Source organism: Lolium perenne, chromosome 4 (assembly GCF_019359855.2).
Source record: "Lolium perenne isolate Kyuss_39 chromosome 4, Kyuss_2.0, whole genome shotgun sequence".
NCBI classification, from domain to species: Eukaryota; Viridiplantae; Streptophyta; class Magnoliopsida; order Poales; family Poaceae; genus Lolium; species Lolium perenne.
In genome coordinates this window covers 64,845,668-64,866,120 of record NC_067247.2, presented here as the reverse complement: position 1 = coordinate 64,866,120, position 20,453 = coordinate 64,845,668, and the positions used below count along the sequence as shown (strand labels likewise).

Below are 20,453 nucleotides of genomic sequence, written 5' to 3'. Positions count from 1 at the left end.
GTTTTTTGCTTCAATGAAGCAAAAGCGGAAGATTTTTTGCTGCGACGAAGCAAAGTCTAGGTTTCAGGTAAAAGTGGACACGTGTCACGCATGCAAGTAGGAGGCTGGAAAGTTTAGAGCCTCCAGAGGATTTCTAGCACTGTCCTTTCAAAATCCTGCAAACACCCGTTAAAAATTCTAGTACAAAGAAAGAAAGCCCTTGCGATGCACGGGTGATTAGTTCACCCAAGCGGCCCCACCGAAACCTCGTTCAACTCGGACCCGAATCCATCACGTCAAATCGAACGGTCGCCTCCCACCGTACCGCCATTACGACTTTGGTGGAGCACGAGGCAGAGACAGCATCACCTGCACGCCATCACTCCTATTCCCTCTGACGTCCTTTGCCCCAACGGACGACACACACGGTTTCGACATCCTCCTCCCTCCCGTCGCCCCCCAAATTCCAAATCCTTTCCGCTTCTGGATTTCGCCGCGCCGTCAGATCTGGATGAACCCTCCGCCGGCGCCGGAGCGCCGGGACTCCGCGGACGCGTCGATGGAGCGGGCAGCCCCTGCTGCTTCCGGGACTTCCGTCGCTGGCACCACGCCCGAGGAAGCTCCCGTTACAGGTACCACAACGACTTTCCTCCGCGGCGGATAGGAGGGTTTATGCTTCTTACCATCGCCGTTTGGATAATCGCTGGGCAGAAAATGCAAGCGAACGTCTCTTGTACTACTTTCGTTTTGGAAGGCGCCGCGGTCTTCTGGGGTCTCTCAGGCTCATGATCGACCCCAGTAAACGGATTCTTTGATAATTACGGATAAGTTAGCAAACATTTGTGTTTCTGCTAGTATAGTAGGTGGAGGACGAGTCTACAGTTTTTTTTCCTGTTTTATAGGATAATAATCCTTTCTGTTTTTTGGTTTCTGTGTTCATTTAGGAAGGTCTTTGAGCTTGCATAGTTGCATTTTCTTGTACTATATAAAACGACACGCCGTTTGAGTGCGAGAAAATAGGCGCGTTGTGTTTAAGCGTGCATTTTCGACTTAGCTTCAACTTAGGGTTGGAAAATCGATAAGCTGATTGCAGTACTCCGAATATGCAGACGTCACTGAAAACACAGAAAGTGGTGGTCAAGGAGGCCTACATGACACCGCTGTTAGCAAGTCCGAGAATGGCAACGAAATTGCTATTTCCACTGGAGGAGATTCACCACGCAAATCAGGCCCTTGTTATCTGGAAGCACATTTGGATGATACTACTTTAGTTCAGGCTGCCTCCAAGCAGGCAGTGAACTCAGACGGGACAAGGAAGAGGAACTTTCAGCCTGGAAACAAAGCGGTGCAGGTTTCTACTGGCAACTCTTCTCACGCACGTGAGATTTCTGTGGTAGAAACCAAGGATTCGAGGAGCAAGTTTCAAAAGAAATCCGACGTAAGTTGCTTACATGATAGTTGCAGCATACTGGGAAGTACTTGTATAAATAGTCCTTTCCTCTAAATACTAATGTTAACATTGATTTTCAGAGTGAAGAACCATTATGTGAAGACAGGAAGATTATCGGTTTGGCAGGGATCTCGGAGGAACTGAAGGAAAATGAAAACAGATCTTCTCTTAACTCTAGCTGTTTGAAGGATGAGAAGGAACAAAAGAATGGAAGCAGAGGAAAAGAGAATCATAGTTGTATTTGTAAAAGTAGCACTTCACAGGATCTTCCTTTGCCAACTTGCACTGTTAACTCTTCTTTGACCACAATCGTTACTGAGGACAATAAGGAAGCTCCTAAATGCATGAGTTTGAGGGATAAGCAAAACCCAAAGGAGGTGACCCCAACCAACTCATTGGTGGTAGCTAAGGCAAAGACTACTGAAGGGGAAACTGTGAATGTGGACAGTATCATTCAGAAGAAGTATGATGAAGTTCTGCCTAGTTCATTTGAAGAGAAAGAAACTGAGAATGTTGCAACATGCTTGGGTTCCTGCATGCTTGACAACCAACCGGCCAGCACTAATGTTTCTCTGATGACACTTCAAGGTGGAGTTAATGCAAATGTCAAGACCAACTGCCTAGACTCAACCACCGGGGAATATTTTTATCAGAGAGAAGATTTTATCAAGCCTTCTGATGTTGTTTCCAGTGCAAATGTCAAGACCAACTGCCTAGACCCAACAACCGGAGAATATTTTTATCAGAGAGGAGATTTTAACAAACCTTCTGATGTAATTTCCAGGCGTTACAGCTTAGAAGAACGCCGGAATCTGGGGTCTGTTAAGCATATGAGAGAAGCTATTCCTCATACGTCACTTAACAGCGCTGTAAAAGAAAATGTCTTACCTTCTGAAAATCAGAAAAACCAGTCATATCCATTCAATGAAGGCACCAATTTCTTTCAGATAGGAACGGCGTGCCCTAACTTAAGAGCAGATGTTCATTACAGTATGGACATCCGTGGAGGCAACAGGGCAGACTATGGGTTCAGAAGAAGTTATTTAGATCATACCAGTACTGAGAAAAATAAAATGCAGGAACGAGAACTGGCTTGCTTATCAACATATCATCAAAGCATTAACCGCATAAGCCCTTCGTATCCATTTAATGAAGGCGCCAACTTCTTTCAGGAAGGAATGGCAGACCCGAACTTCAGAGCAGGTGTTCATCACAGTATGAACATCTATGGATCAGGCGCCGTGGCAAACCCGAACTTCAGAGCAGGTGCTCATCACAGTATGGACATCTATGGATCTGGTGCCATGGCATACCCGAACTTCAGAGCAGGTGCTCATCACAGTATGGACATCTATGGACCTGGTGCCATGGCAGACCTGAACTTCAGAGCAGGTGCTCATCACAGTATGGGCATCTATGGATCTGGCGCCATGGCAGACCCTAACTTCAGAGCAGGTGCTCATCACAGTATGGGCATCTATGGATCTGGCGCCATGGCAGACCCTAACTTCAGAGCAGGTGTCCATCACAGTATGGGCATCTATGGATCAGGTGTCATGGCAGAGTACGGATTTGGAAGAAGTTATTTTGATCATACAAGTACCAAGAGAAATACAATGCAGGAGCAAGAACTGGCTTACTCCTCGACATATCACAACATTAACCGCATAAGCCCTTCAAGTTTACCTCAGACATGCAGCGAAAATCTTAGAGTTGCCTTTTCACCAAGACATTCTTTGGTAGGGGTCCGGAAGAAAAAGCTCCTTATTCTAGATCTTAATGGCTTGCTTGCGGATATCAATGAGGATACCCACAATGCTCACATGGCTGATGCCAAGGTTCGAGGGAAACTAGGTAAAGTTATTTATATAATCGTCCATAGTTATTATTTGCGATAATGCTGATACATAATGGCGATATATAGTATTAATATGGCGATACACCTTTCTATCAGTCTTCCGAAGACCATACTGTGATGATTTTCTCAACTTCTGCATCCGAAACTTCGAGCTAGGTATATGGTCCTCAAGGAAACGGTATGATTTATTAGCATGCACTTTTTTTTTTACTTACCCTTTCTTCTCTTGTTACTTATTGTGGGATTCCTAATTTCTCCAGAAAAAATGTTGATTCTATTGTTGATATCCTCATGAGAGATCTCAAACCATACCTGCTGTTTTCCTGGGTAGGTAACAAAAACAAACCTATGGTAGGTGGGCATGCTCAATTGCATGTTATTTCGGTCCTAATATGTTTGTGATTTTCATATGGGCAGGACAGGTCTAAATGCACAATTACTGGACGCAAAACACTAGAGAACATGCACAAACCAATAGTACTGAAGGAATTGAGGAAACTGTGGAATAAGGAAGAACCTGGTCTTCCATGGCAGGAGGGAGAATTTTCACCTTCCAATACATTACTTGTGGATGATTCTCCTTACAAGGCTCTGCGCAATCCGGTATTTGCTCAACCATTTTCTTATACCAGTGTTGTGTTTACTGTATATTATCTGCTTATTTGAACATTCCTTATATGAATAACCCACCTTTTATGCTATTATGCAGCCATATAGTGCCATTTTTCCTCAGCCATTCAGCTATCTTAACCAGAACGACAATTCATTGGGTATGCCTTCGCCACTTCATGTTGATACACTTACCTAGTTACCTCTTACACAAGTATACAACATATTGATGCGTATGCTTTACACTTCCTGATAAGCAGGTCCTGGTGGGGATCTTCGTGTGTATCTGGAGAACCTCATTTTTGCAGATGATGTTGAGTGCTTTGTTCGCAATCATCCGTTTGGTCAACCTTTCATTACACCGAGTGATCCACATTGGAACTTCTATGCTGAAATAGCTGGTGAAGGGCGCGGCTCTGTCACTTGTCTTGCCTGAATATCTGAACATCCAGGGAGGCAGTCCAGCAGTTTATCCACTCACCTTGGGCCATTGTTGACTGATGTTATGTTTGATTCTTCAGGAATGAAGGGAAGTTACTGTATGTTCACACTATACCTGACATCCCAACTAATTCTACCATGAGCCATTGTGGACTGATCTTTTGTTGATTCTTTAGACATGAGGCGAAGTTTCAGTATGTTCGCAGTATACCTGACATCCCAACTAATTTTACCGTGGATTACAGGAAAAATTGGTGTATTGAAGATTGTATTTTTCGCACTAACTTCTTATATGAACAGTATCAATGAATATGATTGAAATTTGTCTGTGACTCAAAATCTTCAATTGTTTGTCATCTCTTTTTGTGAGTTATTATTATGTTTTTTCTTGTCCAATGTTCCCTGAGTGTCGACTGTCCCTGACTGTACCGACAACTAGACAAGGTTCCACTACTATTGTAGTGGACTATGACAATCCCATTTGCTAAAGTGAAAAAACATTTGTTTCAACTGCTTTGGCATGTTTTTGTCATAAATTTGTAGAATATGAGTTTCAAAAACTGTCGTGGCTAAAAGAAGAACCATAAAGGATATATCCATCTTCGCTGAAAATGCAATTATTATTTTTTAGTATTTTAAGAGTAATTAGGTACTCTACCTGTTTCATAATTCTTGTCATAGATTTGGATACATCCAAATTTGCCACAAGAATTGTGAAATGGACGGAGTAGTTTGTAACATAGTAGTTCGCCAAACATGAAATCAACTTTTGCAACGCTATTTTCGCACAGGGGTCTGCGCACAACATGATTCAGCACTTGTAAAATTAGGCTTACCATTTATTCTTTTACAATAAGAAAATTGATAACGTGGTTTAGAAAAATTGAAAGCTACTCACAGTGTACTATGTGCAATCCTCTGTGAAGAAAATAAATAAATTATATAAAAACATTACAAAGATAAGTCTGCCGTATTCCACATTCAAATTTCTTCTTAGAGGTCGTTTGGTATCCATCATTTGAGCCTGGAATCCTGGAATTCATTTTAAAATTCCATAGGTGGGCTGTTTGGTTGCCACAGAATTGGACCATCATTTCATTTGGGAAATCCAGCAAAATGATGCCATGTGTAATCACAATTCCGAACTGAAACCTGTCATTCACAATCCTGTGGCAACCAAACAAATTCAATATTGAATTCTACTGTCATTTGCAATTCCTGTGGCAACCAAACAAGTGCCCATTTCTGGAATTACAATTTAAATGAAATGAATACATGTGAAATCATCTTCGTTTTTAGCAGAAAATCATGAAATCATGAAGTACAACCGCGTAGATCGGTCGAAATCCTCCAGCAAGCCCGTCAGCGCAGAATAACTCCTTGTAAAGCCCCCAAATCTAAGCATGGCCCATTAATACTACGGCACGGGCTGGCCCAATAACGGCGGCAGCCCTAAAGGAGGAGCTCTATAAATCAGAAACCCTAGCGCCGCAGCCCTCTCCATTCCGCCTCCACCCCGATCTCCAAACCCTAGTAGCGCCGCCGCCGCCTCGAGGTAAGCAGGCGAGATGGTGTCCGGCTCCGGCATCTGCGCGAAGCGCGTGGTGGTGGATGGGCGCCACCACATGCTCGGCCGGCTCTCGTCGGTCATCGCCAAGGAGCTGCTCAACGGGCAGCGCGTGGTGGTGGTCCGGTGCGAGGAGATCTGCCTGTCCGGCGGTCTCGTCCGCCAGAAGATGAAGTACCTCCGCTTCCTCCGCAAGAGGATGAACACCAAGCCCTCGCACGGCCCCATCCACTTCCGCGCCCCTTCCAAGATCCTCTGGCGAACCATCCGCGGGTACGTACGAGAACAACGCCGTAGATCCTTGGCCTCTCTAGGATTTGTGATTCTCATTTCGATTCTGTTGTTTCTGATGTCGTGTTGGGTGCTCTGTGCAGTATGATTCCTCACAAGACCAAGAGGGGTGAGGCTGCCCTCGCCAGACTCAAGGTCTACGAGGGCGTGCCCCCGCCGTACGACAGGACCAAGCGCATGGTTATCCCCGATGCGCTCAAGTACGTCGACTTCCCATGTCGTCTAGATCTCGGCGTCCTTTGCGTATGCGAGTTCGTTGTTGACTTGGCTTGTTGTTTTGCAGGGTTCTGAGGCTGCAGCCCGGACACAAGTACTGCCTTATGGGCGACCTCTCCAAGGAGGTTGGATGGAACTACCACGAAACCATCAAGGTAAAACTATTTCTTGTTGTTTCTTCAATGCTCAACTGTTCGTTAGTTGCCAAATTCTTACAGTGTGTTATGATATCATTAGCTATTAGTTCTGTTACTTCTGCACGGATTGTAAACTAAATTGCCTGTCGCGTTGAACTGACTTGCCATTTAGCATTTTGATTTGCCACATAGAGTCCCGCACAGTTAAGCACTTTTGTTTTCCTATGTTCGGTTTCAGACTGCATGATTCTGGGTGACGAAGAAAATCGATCGGATTCCCACTGATATTTCATGATTATTAATAACCAGATTCTGACGGATCATGCGGTCTCTTCAGTTTAAATAATTGTTTGCTCATTTGTGTGTTTGGTGTTTCATAGGTAGACTCATGCTTGGCACATTATTTGTACTTGGCACATTATTTGTACATTTGTGTTGTTTTGCTATCTTGAGATGTGCATGAATCTGGGTGACGAAGAAAATTGATCGGATTCCCACTGATATTTCATGATTATTAATAACCAGATTCTGACGGATCATGCGGTCTCTTCAGTTTAAATAATTCTTTGCTCATTTGTGTGTTTGGTGTTTCATAGGTAGACTCATGCTTGGCACATTATTTGTACTTGGCACATTATTTGTACATTTGTGTTGTTTTGCTAGCTTGAGATGTGCATGAATCTGGGTGACGAAGAAAATCAATCGGATTCCCACTGATGTTTCATGATTATTACAACCAGCTACTTCTGACAGATCATGCCATCTTTTTTGATGTGCACATTATTTTGTTTTTAACCGATGGTACTACTTGCAGTACTGACTGAGGGTAATTTTTTTTACCTCTACTTGATTCAGTGATTGGCCTAGTTTCAATTGTGTGTCGTTTTATGTTGCTTTGGGCCTGTGATGTTAGCTATATATTTGCTACTCTTGATGGGATTCTCTCCCACTTGATGATGTTAACCACCAAGATCTCTGAGGCTTATAGTTCTGGACTTGTACCATATTTTAATCTTCTAGCAATAATCAATAAGATTATGGTTATAGCTCACTGCTCTCTGGTCTTGATTCAGGAGCTGGAGGAGAAGAGGAAGGAGAAGGCCAAGGTATCCTATGACAGGAGAAAGCAGCTGGCCAAGCTCCGTGTCAAGGCTGAGAAGGCTGCCGAGGAGAAGTTGGGAACTCAGCTGGAGATTCTTGCTCCGATCAAATACTAAGAAATCAGGCTCTTGCGCAACATCAGTTTTGTGGAACCTGTGTCATCTTATTTGTAGTAGTTTGGTAACCCTGTGATAGTACAATCTGGTTGTAAACCTTTGTTATGCATGCAGTTCTGCTACCGTCATTTGAAATTTTCTACTTGGTGAACTGTTCCGTTTATCAAATGTGTGCATTTGGAGATATATTGTCCACTGTCATTTTATTCCTTATTTTGTTTGTGTTGTAGATCTACCTCCCAATATTTTTAGGAAGTCAACTTATCTAAAATTCTTGTGTTTTATAGATTTTTCTGTCCTGTGAAGTTGATTTCATCAGCTGTTTCTGCAAATTGCAGTTCAGCATGATTGTTATTTTTTGTTTCGTTAATGCGCTCCTATTAGCCGGCAATATGAAATTCAAAGATTCTAGCCAAGCTGGCCCAAAGGATATCTTTGCTAAGGGCATGTAAAATCTTTACTTTGGCTGCTTATTGTACAAGCTAAAAAATCAGAAGCCAACCTAACTGCTAATCGCCTGGCAATTCAGTAACAGCAAATACCCTCTGCCACGAAATTTAGTGGCTATATTGCTAGGGGCTATGAAATTTATTACCCCTGGTAGTAGAACTGCTGGGATTTTCTTCCCGTCAGGTAAAATCACCCGGATCCAAATCCTTAATACAGTACCATATAAGGAGAAGTGGATGTAAAATTTACATTGAAACATAGATGAATCCTAAGATTTTTGTTAATAATATTCTAAATTTCCAACCATTATGATTTTTAATCAATTTAAATTCCTCCAAAAAGCATTTGAATGAAAAACGCCTATCAATCTTTAGTAGGGTCCCTTAATCGGCGCGTAAAAACTGGTGGACATGTCAGGGATGTTGCCACCACTTCTTTTTCTTATGGGATGGGAAAGAATCTCCATGCCTATTAGACGGAGATGGGATGAGAAGGCACTCCCGGGTGAGGAGCGGACTTGTTGTCATCCCCGTAATCGAGTCCTTGTGCCGCACCACCGAATACTTAAGATGGATGTTGTCATTGGCCATGGTCTTTCTCGCCGAGGATAACACCACTTGGAAAGATGAGGGCGAAAAGCGCATCCAACGCACCATCGAAGAAGGGCCTCCGTTGATGGTGGTTGGATAGACGCTCCCATGACGTCTGCAGATGCTTTACTTTGGCATTGCAGATTAGTGGCCTGCATGGACCACTCTGGAGCAGCTCATCGTCGCAATAGAAGCTTCTTGTCGCCACCAAGCTTGAACTCCCACAGCCCACGACCGATTTGCAGAAGAAAGCATAGGCGAGATTAGAAAATTGCAGCTCACAGGGACCTTATGCCTTATTTATGGACCAGCCGGTGCAGACCGTCGATACACATCTAGCTCCGCCCGAAAAACACCATCAACAAGTCCTGGATCTGGCCAGCGAGATCCAATGCACAGCTCCTGACACGTCGCCAAAGTCCGTCACAAGGCCAGCACACTGCACCTAGACTACTAATACTAGCACTACTTAAGAACCTATCTACTCCGACGCCTCTCCTAGTCCAACTCCGGTAGGCTATTCGGTCGGAGAGGACATTGGAGCGGCTCAACCTGGCGAGGTGGACTCTCAAGTTACTCTAGAGCGATGAGAGGGTCGAGGGGGGAAATGACGGGTCCCGCCTGCTGTTATGGTTGCTGTGGAAGCACGGCATGTGTACTTTTTTTATGACAAAAGATGGCTTACCTGATTTTCATTAAAGGAATAGTACAAGGCAATTAGCTAATGTACGTTTGGTCGATGAATCACAAAGGGTCCGCTTAATCTGTGATGCACGCAGATGCACGCCAGCAAAGGGCCTTCACAATACAATGATTCTTCCAAAGACCGTATCAGGATTCAGGTGTCCTTCTCTTGGCGTTGAACAGATCCCTCGAGGCATTGGCAAGGCTTGCAAATGATGAAGGACAGGGTCACGGACAGCTAAGTAGTCGCCAAGGTGAACTTACCACATGATGTGTCAGGGGAGTACTACGTTCAGCATGGTAGAACCAATTTGGGGATCCTTCGCCCCCGGAAATGCAATTATTTTGAGGTTTATGCATGGTTTGCAGGAGGACTGCGTGGCTAAGCGAGGCAGGTTTGGCATGGGTGTCTACAGACTACAGCGGACAGGTCACTCTTCAGTTACGGGAGCCACAAGTCGAAAACATGTTGGAACCTTGTTGAAGCGAGACCAGGGAAAGAGTTCAGAGAATGGATATAAGAAAGCTTGACACAATGGTGAGCAAAATGTGGTACTGATCAACTCATAGATCGAGTACATCACGAATATATCCGTAGAATCTGAGTAAAGAGAGAACCTTATCCCCTCCCGCGTGCGACCGGGGGGAAACCCTTGCCGCTGGGGAGCCCGCACCCTCCGCCTCCACCCCCCCTCCTCGCCGCCGCCGGGGCGCGCTGACGGGCGAAGCCTGGTCGGCGTCGGCGGCGGCGGGGCTTCCTCTCCTCGCTCGGCAGGGACGGCGCGGGTTGGCGCGGTCGAGCGGCCGCGTCGGGCTGGCGTGGGGCGCGGCGGCGTGGTGGCGAGCACGGGCGGCGGCGTCGTGGTGCTGGGCGGTTGCGTGGAGGGCTTCGCGGCGGAGGGCCTGGGGTGGTGGCGGCGGTTGCTGCCCTGCTCCAAACCCTGCAGGCGGAGGTTGCTGGTGGGGAACAGGAGGTTCTCCTCGTGGCGGGCGGCGGCGGGCGTTGAGGCTGAGCAGGGATGTCCGGCGAGCGCGGTAGCGGGCGGCTACGACGCGCGTGCGCTGCACGGCCGGGTGCTTGGAGGTCAGGTGAGCCTCCGGTATTCTTCTGGTTGCCGGTGGCGGGTGGCCAGACCGCCCTCTCCAGCTCCGGTGTGCAGTCATCCCTGAGGGCGGCGGCAACTCTCAATTCTTTGAGCACATTGGCGGGGCGGTTGCAGGTTTGACGAGGTGCTGTTGTCCGGACGAAAGTCCTACTCCTGTCGGAGTCGACACCGGCGACACCCACGGGTGCCGCAACCTTTTTGAAGGCGGTGTTTCGGGGACTTCTAGTTCTTCCTTGGCCAGGCTCTGCATTTCTCCGGGGGAAACCCTAGATCTCTTTGATCCGGCGATGGCGGCGCTACACGTCGCTTACCTCGATGGAGGCATCGTCTTCGGAGCCGCCACTCTGTGCTGGTTGGTTGGCGTTGCTGGGAGACAAGTGGTTGTTTGGCTTGGCCGGAGCGTGGATGCGGCATTGGTTGACCTTTCTCTCAGGGATGTTCGTGTCTACGGTGCAGTCTCGGTGATTAACGTCCTTCGATGGCGTATGAGGTTCTCGTTGCCTCGTGTTGTGCCCAGGCTTGCTCATTCGGTGATGGCGGAGGCAAGAGGAAGTGCGGAGTTCGTCTCGGTGGAACTTTGCCCTTCGGTGATGTCGGCGGCTTTCGTTGTCGCGATGTAACCTCGGCAGTGGGATGCCCTTCGACGGCTGTTGCGACCTTCCTAGTTCGAGGCCAAGAGGACGTGCAACGACTGTCTTGGTGGAACTCTGCCCTTCGGTGGTGTTTGCGGCTCTCGGCGTCGCGTCACGACCTCGGCAGTGGGATGCCTTTCGATAATGGCTGCGACGCTCCTAGTTCTTTCAAGGTGTAGAGTAATCGCTGGGCAAGCGAGTTTCGTTTCTTTGCGCTGCCTCGACTTCAAGATCCTTTCGGCTTATCCTTCAACACCCCTTCCTACTCTTCTTGGTCTGTTCCATTGTTGCTGGATGCTTATTTGCTAGGCTTAGCGGTGTTATTTCTGTTTTCTCCTTTCTCCTTCAAACTTGTAATTTGATTCTGTACTTGAGACTTGGCTGAATATATGTTCAGGCTGGCTTATACCCGCCGTAGTTACAGTAAAAAAAAAGTACATCACGAATTCCGCGCTTTAGTGATGATGGCGGGCAGATGGAGAACACACATGTCGCGAGAGTAGGCTTTACGAGGAGTTGTGAGGAGTTGCGTCGAGCTGGCTGCACCACCGCTCCACTCAAACCTCAGGGTATAAATGTTAGAGCAAGTACAATAAGATTTAGTTTGCTGGCTATAAGAAATAAAATACTAAAAATCTTATTAGCAAGTACAATAAGATTTAGTTTGGTGGCTATAAGAAATAAAATACTAAAAATCTTATTAGTTTCTTTTGAAATAAGGCAAAAGACTTGCCATTTTTATTGATGAAGAAGAAGTTTTAGAGTTTTACATTTTCATACTTGGCCAAAAGGCCAAGCCAAAAAACCGAACACCTACTCTCGCAGAATTACATTACTCAATTCTTTCGCTCCCGCCATACTCCACGTAGCAACCTCATCTTTGATCTTTGTTATTACCATGTTCACGGTGGAAGCTTTGTTTCGGAAAATACGTGCATTTAGTTCCTTCCATATTTCCCATGATATCAACATAGCAAGAGAATTCATGGTCTTTCTACCTTGCCTATGCTTATGGATCTCCTCCGTCCACCATTTTTTGACATTTCTTCTAGAATGCCAAGCACTTGGGTCAACATCATGTAGCCCTAGCCAACTTCTCACACTTGACCAAACTCGAATGGTGAAACGACACTTGAAGAGCAAGTGGGAGTCGGATTCATGAACTTGGTTGCAAAGCTTGCACCTTCCACAATTTGGCCATCCCCTCTTTTGGAGCCTATCTGCCGTCCAAACTCTATTTTGGATAATCAACCACGTGAATGTTTTGCATTTAGGTGGAGCCCAAGGTTTCCAAACAAGGAAAGGCAAAGATGATTTTGTGTGACCCAAGAATTGCATATTGTATGCCGATTTAGAGTAGCATCCGCTATATATTGGTGAGCTTCCAAGAGATGGAATCCGGGGTGTTAGAGTTCAATTGCAACGGTTGAATCATTTCCCAAAGGGTTGCAAATTGCGTGATGTGCTTAAGTGTTAGACCATCATTGGTGTTGATCTTAGAGATCCAAAAATTGTCATCCAAAGCCTTGCTACCGGAACACCTTTTTTCCTTGTGAGATTTTGTAGACGAGGGGTGCGATGTCTTTCGGTCTTTTTCCATCAAGCCAAGGGGCATCCCAAAAAGTGTCTTCTTCCATTTCCGATGGATATCTTTGTCGCCACGGCGAATAGCTCTTTATCTTGGTTGTTGCATGGGTTTCCAAGGCCAACCCACGGTCTTGCCTCATCACTCCATTCATGCCAAAGCCATCTCATGCGAAGAGCCGAAGCGAATTTAGCAAGGTTTAGAACCCCAAGATCTCCATATTCCTTGGGCTTACACACCATATCCAACTAACTTTACATTTTCCTCCGGTGACTTTATCACTTGCCGCCCAAACAAAGGCTCTTCGAATGCTATCAATTTTCATGAGCACCTCCACAGGCACATTCAGGACGGTAATGTAATAGATGACAATGCTAGTTTGGACGGACTTCACAAGGGTGGACTGGCCGGCCATGGTGACATGTTTCCCAATCGATGGCAAGAGCTTGGCGGCCACTTTATCTTCTAACGGTTGGAAGTGTATCCCTTTTAGCCTAGTGACCGAAAGAGGAAGTCAGAGGTACTTCATTGGGAAGCTTGTACGAGAAGCCGGAAAGGCTTGAAGGATGTCATTGAGATCAAATTCCGTACGTCTAATCACCGCCACTTGACTTTTTGCGCAGTTAGTGACAAGACCGGTTACATCTCCAAAGTGTTGCAACGTGGTAGAAAGTTAGTTGATGTCATCCTTGTTGGGAACCATGAAATAGCGGCGTCGTCGGCATAAAGAGAGGTGCAAACCGTGGGATCCCTCCCCCTCAACTTATGGAGATGCCCTTGTTCGGTGGCCTTCCAGAGAATGCGATGAAGTGGATAAATGGCCAACACAAAGAGGAGAGGAGACAACGGGCCCCCTTGTCGGAGCCCCTTCCATGCTTGATGGGTCTCCGGCGATGCCATTGAGAAGCACTCTTGAAGAAGAGCTTGATAGGAGGGCTGCGATCCAATCCCGAAATTTGCTTGGGAAGCCCAAGTGTTGGAGCAAATCCATCAAGTAGTCCCATCTAACCGAGTCAAATGCTTTTCTGATGTCCAGCTTGAATAGAAGCGTTGGCATTTTGGACCTATATAATTTCCTTGCCAAGTTCCGAACATACAAGAAGTTATCATGTATACTCCTTTTCTTAATGAAGGCACTTTAGGCATTCGAGACAAGCATATTCATGTAAGGCGCAAGACGAGTGGCCAACATCTTGGATATAATTTTGTGATGGCATGAATGAGGCTTATTGGGCGGAAGTCGGTGATCTCCTCCACTCCTTCTTTCTTTGGAATGAGAGCAATGTTAGCATAATTGAGCCAATGAAGGTGATTGGTGCGTAAGCTCGAAAATTGGTTGATCACCGCCATGACATCAGCCTTTATTGTGCCCCAAAAAGCTTAAAAAAAGCCCCCATAAAGCCATCCTAGCCCCGGGCTTCCTCGCTCCCGACGTGCAGGTTGTGTCTCTTAGAGCATCTCCAGTCGCGTCCCCCAAAGCGTCCTCCAAAGCAATTTGGGGCGCGCCGGACCAAAAAACGGTTCCAGCCGCGTCCCCCAAGCCCAATTTTGTCCGGCGCCCCGAGGCCGTCCCCGTCCCACAGGGGACGCTCCGGGCACGCCGGACACAACGAAAAGAGAGGCGGGGAGTGGCGGGATCCCACATGTCGGCGACGTGTTGCATAAACCGTTGATTCACGCCTTTTTTCTCGTCGCTCCTTCCTTCCCGCGCCTCCCACCCCTCTGCCGCCACTGGATTTACCGGCCGTTTGAGCGTCAATCTCTTCTGAGAGTCGGCGCCGTCGCCGCGGCTGGCGCTCCCGCCTGTCGTTCCGCCGCCACCGCTTGGCCATCGCATCCCCCACCTCCGCGCACGCAAGGTGCTCGACGACTTGCCAGGTAGGCGCGATTGGCCGCTGTTCGTTGCGTCGTCTGCCTCGGCGCAATTTTAACCATTGATTTTGCTTTTATACATGGATAGCGACGATAAGATGGTTGCCCTGCTGCTGGAGGACGAGCAAGCCTTCGACGACGACCTCCAGGAGCATTTGTTGATCATCGCGTCCCTCTAGGACATGCTTGAGGCCGAGGCGGAGAAGAGGAAGAGGCCGCGCCGCGGTGGATCAAGGCCGGGGAGAAGGAAGTCCAAGCCCCGGCAGAGGATGGAGGGGCATGCCATGCTGCACAACGACTACTTCGCCGATAAGGCAACACATGCCGACAATTTTCGGCGCCGGTATAGGATGAGCAAGGGGCTGTTCATGAATATCCTCCACGGCGTTCGAGAGTTCGACCCCTACTTCAAGCTCAAGCTCGACGCTGTAGGCGTTGTCGGTTTCTCGTCGATTCAGAAGTGCACCGCCGCCATGAGGATGCTTGCATACGGAGCACCTGCCGATACACAGGATGACTACCTTTGCATGAGTGAGTCTACTGACATTGAGTGCATGTACAAGTTTTGCCGAGCTGTGGTGGGAAAGTTTGGCAAATACTACTTGAGAGGGCCAACTGAGGAAGAGACTGCAAGGATCATAGCACAAAATGCTACCAGAGGATTTCCTGGAATGCTTGGAAGCATCGATTGCATGCACTAGGCATGGAAGAACTGCCCGTTTGTTTGGCAAGGTATATACAAAGGGCGTCATGAATATTGCAGTGTGGTGCTTGAAGCTGTGGCAAATTATGACCTGTGGATTTGGCATTCTTTTTTTGGCATGGCAGGATCACACAATGACATCAACGTGTTGCAGCAGTCTCCGGTATTCAGCAGACTAGTGGAAGGGCATGCTCCACCATGCAACTATGAGATCAATGGCCACGAATATACCAAAGGCTATTATCTAGCCGATGGTATATATCCAAAATGGGCCACTTTTGTCAAAACAATCTCGAATCCATCAGGTCTGAAGAATTCCCACTTTGCTACGCGACAGGAGGTTTGTAGGAAGGATGTCGAGTGGGCATTTGGTGTGCTTCAAGCACAATTTGCCATTGTGCGGTACCCTGCTCTAAGCTGGTCTCACGACCAAATGTGGGAGGTGATGCAGGCTTGTGTGATCATGCACAACATGATCATCGAGGATGACCGCAAGAATCATGCCAGGACACATGTTGGTCCCTATGAGTGTGAGGGTCCTCTTGCAGAGGTTGATCATGAGTTGCCTGCAGATTTTGCTGATTTCCTCGCCATGCACGCAGAGATCCGTGACAACAATGTCCATGATCAACTTTAAGCTGATCTCGTTGAGCATTTGTGGAGGATCAAAGGAAATACCGTGGCACCTTGATCTAGCATCTAGCCCTATTTATTGTTTGTTGTATTTTAATTTGAAAACAATCCTCGCAGACATTTTTATTCATATGCTATATTTGATCGCCGCTAATATGATCACGACGATTTGGCGGGAACGATCTCTTTTGAATGCAACAATTTGAATATTCATTTGGAGGCGGTGTTTGGGGGATGCGGCTGGGGAGCGACGTCCCCAAACGCGGCACGAACAAAACATGTCCCCCAAACGCTCAATCCGGCGCGTTTTGGGGAAACGTTTGGGGGACGCGACTGGAGATGCGCCTTCTCGACTTCTCGTGTTACTGTAGCAGCGCACCACCCGCGAGAGTGAAGAAGTAGCCATGTCGAGGTTTGCCATGGAAAATCCACACCTTGTGCAGGCAGAGTATGATTTCTATGCTACCAAGGACGCAAAGAGGAAGAACACTACGAGGCTGGCCCCTCAATGATGATCATAGTTGAGTCCGACGAGTCCAACGGTGTTGACCGGGACAAGCTAATGCAGAGTGATGAGGAGTAGTGTGTCCGTAGATGATTGTAGTATGTCTTAGTTTGAATGCAGTTCAGAATAATCGAAGTATGTGATGAAATATTGAAGTTTCCATTTGTTGGATGCCATATTATACATCAGGTACAGCAAAAAAAATCGCCATCCTATTTAAATTCACATGCATTTTGGTGCGCTAAAACCGTTTTAAAATGCACTATTTTAGGTCATCTGTTGGAGATGTTGCGAAGATAGTATCAGATTTGTTCTCTGACCAGAATACCAACAAATCAAGCAGTCTTTGCTTTTATCCACACAATTTCTATACTGAATCTAATAGTCCCTTGGTAAAAGTTGTTCCTACTTATGAAAGTGCTACTGCATGTTTAGTACACATGTTGGAAACTAGATTTGTTAATCTCAACCCTATAATTCAACATATGTTTCTTACACTCTCTGATATGTAAATGGGAGAAAAGAGAAATTTTGTCTTAGATGTCCTTGTTAGAGAATTTGGTGATATAGCTAAAGAAGTTAGAAAAGTTTTTATTAAGCATAAGAGGCTTGAGCTGACACATCTGTTCAGCTATTCTACATGCCAAAGTCACACAAGGAATATAACTATATAAGAGCATGTCTAACAGGCCCCTTATAACCCGCTCACCCTCACCCCGTAAAATTCCGATGGGATACGGGGCAGGTGCGGTTTGGGCCGTCTAGCAGGCCCCGTATTCAGGCCGGCCCGTTTCGGTGGAATACGGGGCCCAGGAAATCGGCCCCGCCGCCCCCTACTTATACCGGGCGTAGGTGCGAGTGAGGGGTTAACCCCTCACTCACAACCCTAGCTCCGCCGTGCGCCGCCGCCTCCTCCATCCTGCTCCGGTGAGCAATCCCTCACTACCTAGCTCCACATTTCACCCCAGCTTCAGCATGGACGCATGTCGCCGCAGTACCGCCTCGCCGGCGAGCGGATCGAAGCGATCCCGCTCGCCGGACAACGTGGAGGATGCGTGGCGTCTCCAATGCAAGAGATCCGCCGCCGGGAGCCGCCGTGCTGCCTGCAGGTACGCCGGCGCCGCGTACGTCCCGCCGAAGCTCGTTGAGTTCGCGGCGGGCGGGCGCTGGTACAACCAGGATCCGCCGATGAAGCCGATGAGCAGCCCCAAGTTCGATGAGTGGCGCGCCGAGTGGGAGCGCCAACACCGGGCGAATGCGGCTTGGAACGCGAGCATCGGGAGCACCAATGGCGGAGGAGCTCCGCTCGCCGGTGTGGAGGAGAAGGAGGAGGACCCCGACTTCTTGAAGGCGATACAAGAGTCCCTCAAGGACGACGCCGAGAGGAAGAGGGCGGAGGAGGAAGAGGAGGTGGAGGCCATCGCCGCCGTGAAGGAGGCGCAGTTGCGGGAGGCGGCGGCGGAGGCGGACACGTACATCGTCGACCTCTCCGACTAGAAGTCGCGATCCATTTAGGATCACGCATTTTGTATGTATTTGATCCGTATGTGTGATCGACGAACTATGAATATGAACAAGTTTCCGGGGGTTTTAAATTTACGAATTTATGAGGTGAAATACGGGGTCTGTTAGACGGAACGGTGTATCGACGAGCACTTTCTTTATATGGGGCAAAATAATCGCGATATACGGGCCAGAAAAGTAAGGGGCTGCTATAAGCTTATTTATAACGAAACGGTTCATGCCGTCATGCGTTGGACATCTGGATCACAAACAGGTTCTCATATCTCTGGTAAAAATATACGTATACAGTACAATCAGCAATTTCCAAATGCAGCAAACTGTGCACATGTTTTCAGATTTCGAACAAACATCTGCAATAGTTTGCTCCCATATGCTGAACTGCATACAGCCCTCCCTTGACAAAATTGAAGCCGGATTACACAGATAAAACTAGCCCATTTTACTTGTTTTAACCTCTCCTTTCACACACTGTAGAATCATACCGTGATAATGATCCATGACCAAAACTAGGGCTCAGATCATGCATCACCACCTTTGCCGGATCTAGTCAAGAAAGCCGGTCTGCCAGAACACGGCGTCGCGCACGCGGCGGAGATCGCGCCCCTTGAGCGTGCGGCCGGCGCCTTCGAGCATCGAGGAAGGATTTGCCGCCGCGCCAAAGCTGCCGGCGGCGGACGCACGCGCCACCATCTCGTGCGGCGGCAGCATGGCGGCGTCCCCGCGCACGAGATCCTCCTCCTCGTTGTCTGGCTGGCCGTCGAGCTCGTCCCACCCGCGCCTCCGGGGCGGCGGCCGGACGGGCACCTTGACTGGGGCCGACTGGTGGTACGGCGCCAGGGGCGGCTGCTCGGGGTTCCTGGGTCTGGGCGCCGCCGGGATGGCGCGCGTGGCGGACCGCGGCGAGAGGTTAGGCGTGGAAGATTCCGCGGCGGCGACGGCGGCTGCGATAGTCGCCTTGCGACGGAGGAGGGTCCCGGCGGTGGCCGCCGTGGTCGTGGCCGTTGCCGCAGCCGCAGCCACCGCTGCCGAGCCTCCCCTTCCACCGCGGCCTAGGAGCTTTCTGTCCCCGTCGTGGAGCGCGGCGAGGAGGCCGAGGTGGCCGTGCGGGACGCGACCCGGGTTCTTGGAGGCATGGGGCGGTGGGTCCGAGGAAGGAGCTGGGAAGAGGAGGTCGCCCTCGAGGAGCTCGTCGCCCGCAGATGGGGAGGAGGAGAGATATGGGGACGGCGACGGGGAAGAGAAGAGGTCGAGGAAGCGGTCGGCGGGTGGCGAGAGGCGAGGCCGGGCGGCGTCCATGGGGTCCTCCGGCGAGGGGTCTGGAGGTCCTTCTTGACTTTTTTTTAGGGGAAGGTCCTTCTTGACTTTGTGGTGTCATGTTCGGATCTGGGGGTTATTTATGGGCCGGCAGCCGGCCCGCCGGTGTAGAGGCCTAGATAGGTGGGCCCTGCTCGAAACAGTTGTTGTATGTGTAACTTTCATATACGCCAGACACAGCGAGGAGATCTACCTTATCGACTCACAACAACATCTCATCGTAGAATTGTATAGTTGTTCTACAATATAGTATGATATTTTTATTGTGATTCTCAAAAATGATATTTTTATTTGTAATCAAAATATAAGTTATTAATATTAAAACATATCTTAAATGCATTTAAACTGAATTACTACTAATTTAAATCTTGAGAATATTTTTTAAACAGAGGCAAAAGATTTGCCTTATTATATTAATTAAGGAGTCTTGACTAGAAATTTAGAAGTTTATTTACAAACGAGATTACTCTCCTAGCATTAAGTCACTCAAACGCTTAGCTCCTGTGAATATCCCGTGAATATACAAAGTTTCATTTCCTTCTTGATCTTGTCGAATATGATGCGGAGCTTACTTGTTTCGGAGCACTCGCGCTTTCCTCTCATTCCAAATTTCCGAAGATGTGAGAAGGGTTAAGGAAGCAATTGATTTTCGCCTTGGAGTGGAACTGGCCATGATGAGCCACCATTCATTAAGAGATTTTGTTGGCCATTGTTCGAAATCAATGAAGTAGAGACCAAACCATTCTTTCAACATGCCCCAAACTCTAATGGTGAAACAGTAATGCACGAGGAGGTGATCCACAGACTCAATGGTTCTTTTGCAAACCGCGCAAAGTCCGTAATTTGGTCACCCACGTTTCTCAAGCCGCTCTTTCGTCCACAGCCTATTTTGGAGAACAAGCCAAGCGAAGAATTTTATCTTTGGAGATGCCCAAAGTTTCCAAACAACTTTCTTCATGTAGGTGGATATGATGCCTAAAAGTTGTGTCTTGTAGGCTGAGGCCGCTGAGTACTCGCCGCTCGCCGATAGGTTCCAAATAATGCCATCGGTAAGGTGTACGTTTTTAAGTTGAATCCATAGGCCCATGAA

At 47.8% G+C, this 20,453-nt stretch overlaps 3 protein-coding genes and 4 non-coding genes across 8 annotated transcripts; 6 read left to right on the top strand and 1 right to left on the bottom strand.

Moving 5' to 3' along the window:
• The first annotated feature begins 337 nt into the window (after nt 1-337).
• On the top strand, nt 338-4,676 carry LOC127292794 (uncharacterized). 2 transcript variants are annotated; one of them, XM_051322245.2, is made up of 8 exons: nt 341-611; nt 1,089-1,417; nt 1,510-3,283; nt 3,384-3,465; nt 3,548-3,614; nt 3,705-3,890; nt 3,997-4,057; nt 4,157-4,676. In XM_051322245.2, exons 1-8 carry the CDS (start codon nt 491-493, stop codon nt 4,330-4,332), a joined length of 2,796 nt encoding a protein of 931 aa, XP_051178205.1. In that variant the 5' UTR covers nt 341-490; the 3' UTR covers nt 4,333-4,676. The 2 variants fall into 2 exon arrangements, with proteins under 2 accessions (XP_051178211.1, XP_051178205.1); XM_051322251.2 differs by lacking the exons at nt 3,997-4,057; nt 4,157-4,676 and having other exon boundaries at nt 338-611; nt 3,710-3,847.
• Nucleotides 4,677-5,829: 1,153 nt separating this feature from the next.
• LOC127292792 (large ribosomal subunit protein uL13w) lies at nt 5,830-7,951 on the top strand. The gene is made up of 4 exons (XM_051322244.2): nt 5,830-6,177; nt 6,279-6,395; nt 6,479-6,566; nt 7,622-7,951. Exons 1-4 carry the CDS (start codon nt 5,906-5,908, stop codon nt 7,763-7,765), a joined length of 621 nt encoding a protein of 206 aa, XP_051178204.1. The 5' UTR covers nt 5,830-5,905; the 3' UTR covers nt 7,766-7,951.
• LOC127297741 (small nucleolar RNA R12) lies at nt 6,796-6,869 on the top strand. The gene has a single exon (XR_007849431.1). It is a non-coding gene; the product is annotated as a small nucleolar RNA R12 (small nucleolar RNA).
• LOC127297740 (small nucleolar RNA R12) lies at nt 7,012-7,085 on the top strand. The gene has a single exon (XR_007849429.1). It is a non-coding gene; the product is annotated as a small nucleolar RNA R12 (small nucleolar RNA).
• LOC127297739 (small nucleolar RNA R12) lies at nt 7,228-7,303 on the top strand. Its single transcript, XR_007849428.1, has one exon. It is a non-coding gene; the product is annotated as a small nucleolar RNA R12 (small nucleolar RNA).
• Nucleotides 7,447-7,531, top strand: LOC127297694 (small nucleolar RNA SNORD24). Its single transcript, XR_007849387.1, has one exon. It is a non-coding gene; the product is annotated as a small nucleolar RNA SNORD24 (small nucleolar RNA).
• Nucleotides 7,952-18,349: 10,398 nt separating the features above from the next.
• On the bottom strand, nt 18,350-19,417 carry LOC127292791 (uncharacterized). The gene has a single exon (XM_051322242.1). The coding sequence runs from the start codon at nt 19,343-19,345 to the stop codon at nt 18,593-18,595; it is 753 nt and encodes a 250-aa protein (XP_051178202.1). The 5' UTR covers nt 19,346-19,417; the 3' UTR covers nt 18,350-18,592.
• Between the last annotated feature and the right edge of the window lie 1,036 nt (nt 19,418-20,453).

Bases quoted from the DNA above. Each gene is read 5' to 3' on its own strand.
- LOC127292792 (XM_051322244.2), top strand. From the start codon at position 5,906: ATGGTGTCCGGCTCCGGCATCTGCGCGAAGCGCGTGGTGGTGGATGGG. The intron at 6,396-6,478 runs GTACGTCGACTT...GTTGTTTTGCAG, and splicing joins GTTATCCCCGATGCGCTCAA to GGTTCTGAGGCTGCAGCCCG. The intron at 6,567-7,621 runs GTAAAACTATTT...GTCTTGATTCAG, and splicing joins ACTACCACGAAACCATCAAG to GAGCTGGAGGAGAAGAGGAA.
- LOC127292791 (XM_051322242.1), bottom strand. From the start codon at position 19,345: ATGGACGCCGCCCGGCCTCGCCTCTCGCCACCCGCCGACCGCTTCCTC.
- LOC127292794 (XM_051322245.2), top strand. From the start codon at position 491: ATGAACCCTCCGCCGGCGCCGGAGCGCCGGGACTCCGCGGACGCGTCG. The intron at 3,284-3,383 runs GTAAAGTTATTT...CCTTTCTATCAG, and splicing joins CAAGGTTCGAGGGAAACTAG to TCTTCCGAAGACCATACTGT. The intron at 3,466-3,547 runs GTATGATTTATT...TAATTTCTCCAG, and splicing joins ATATGGTCCTCAAGGAAACG to AAAAAATGTTGATTCTATTG.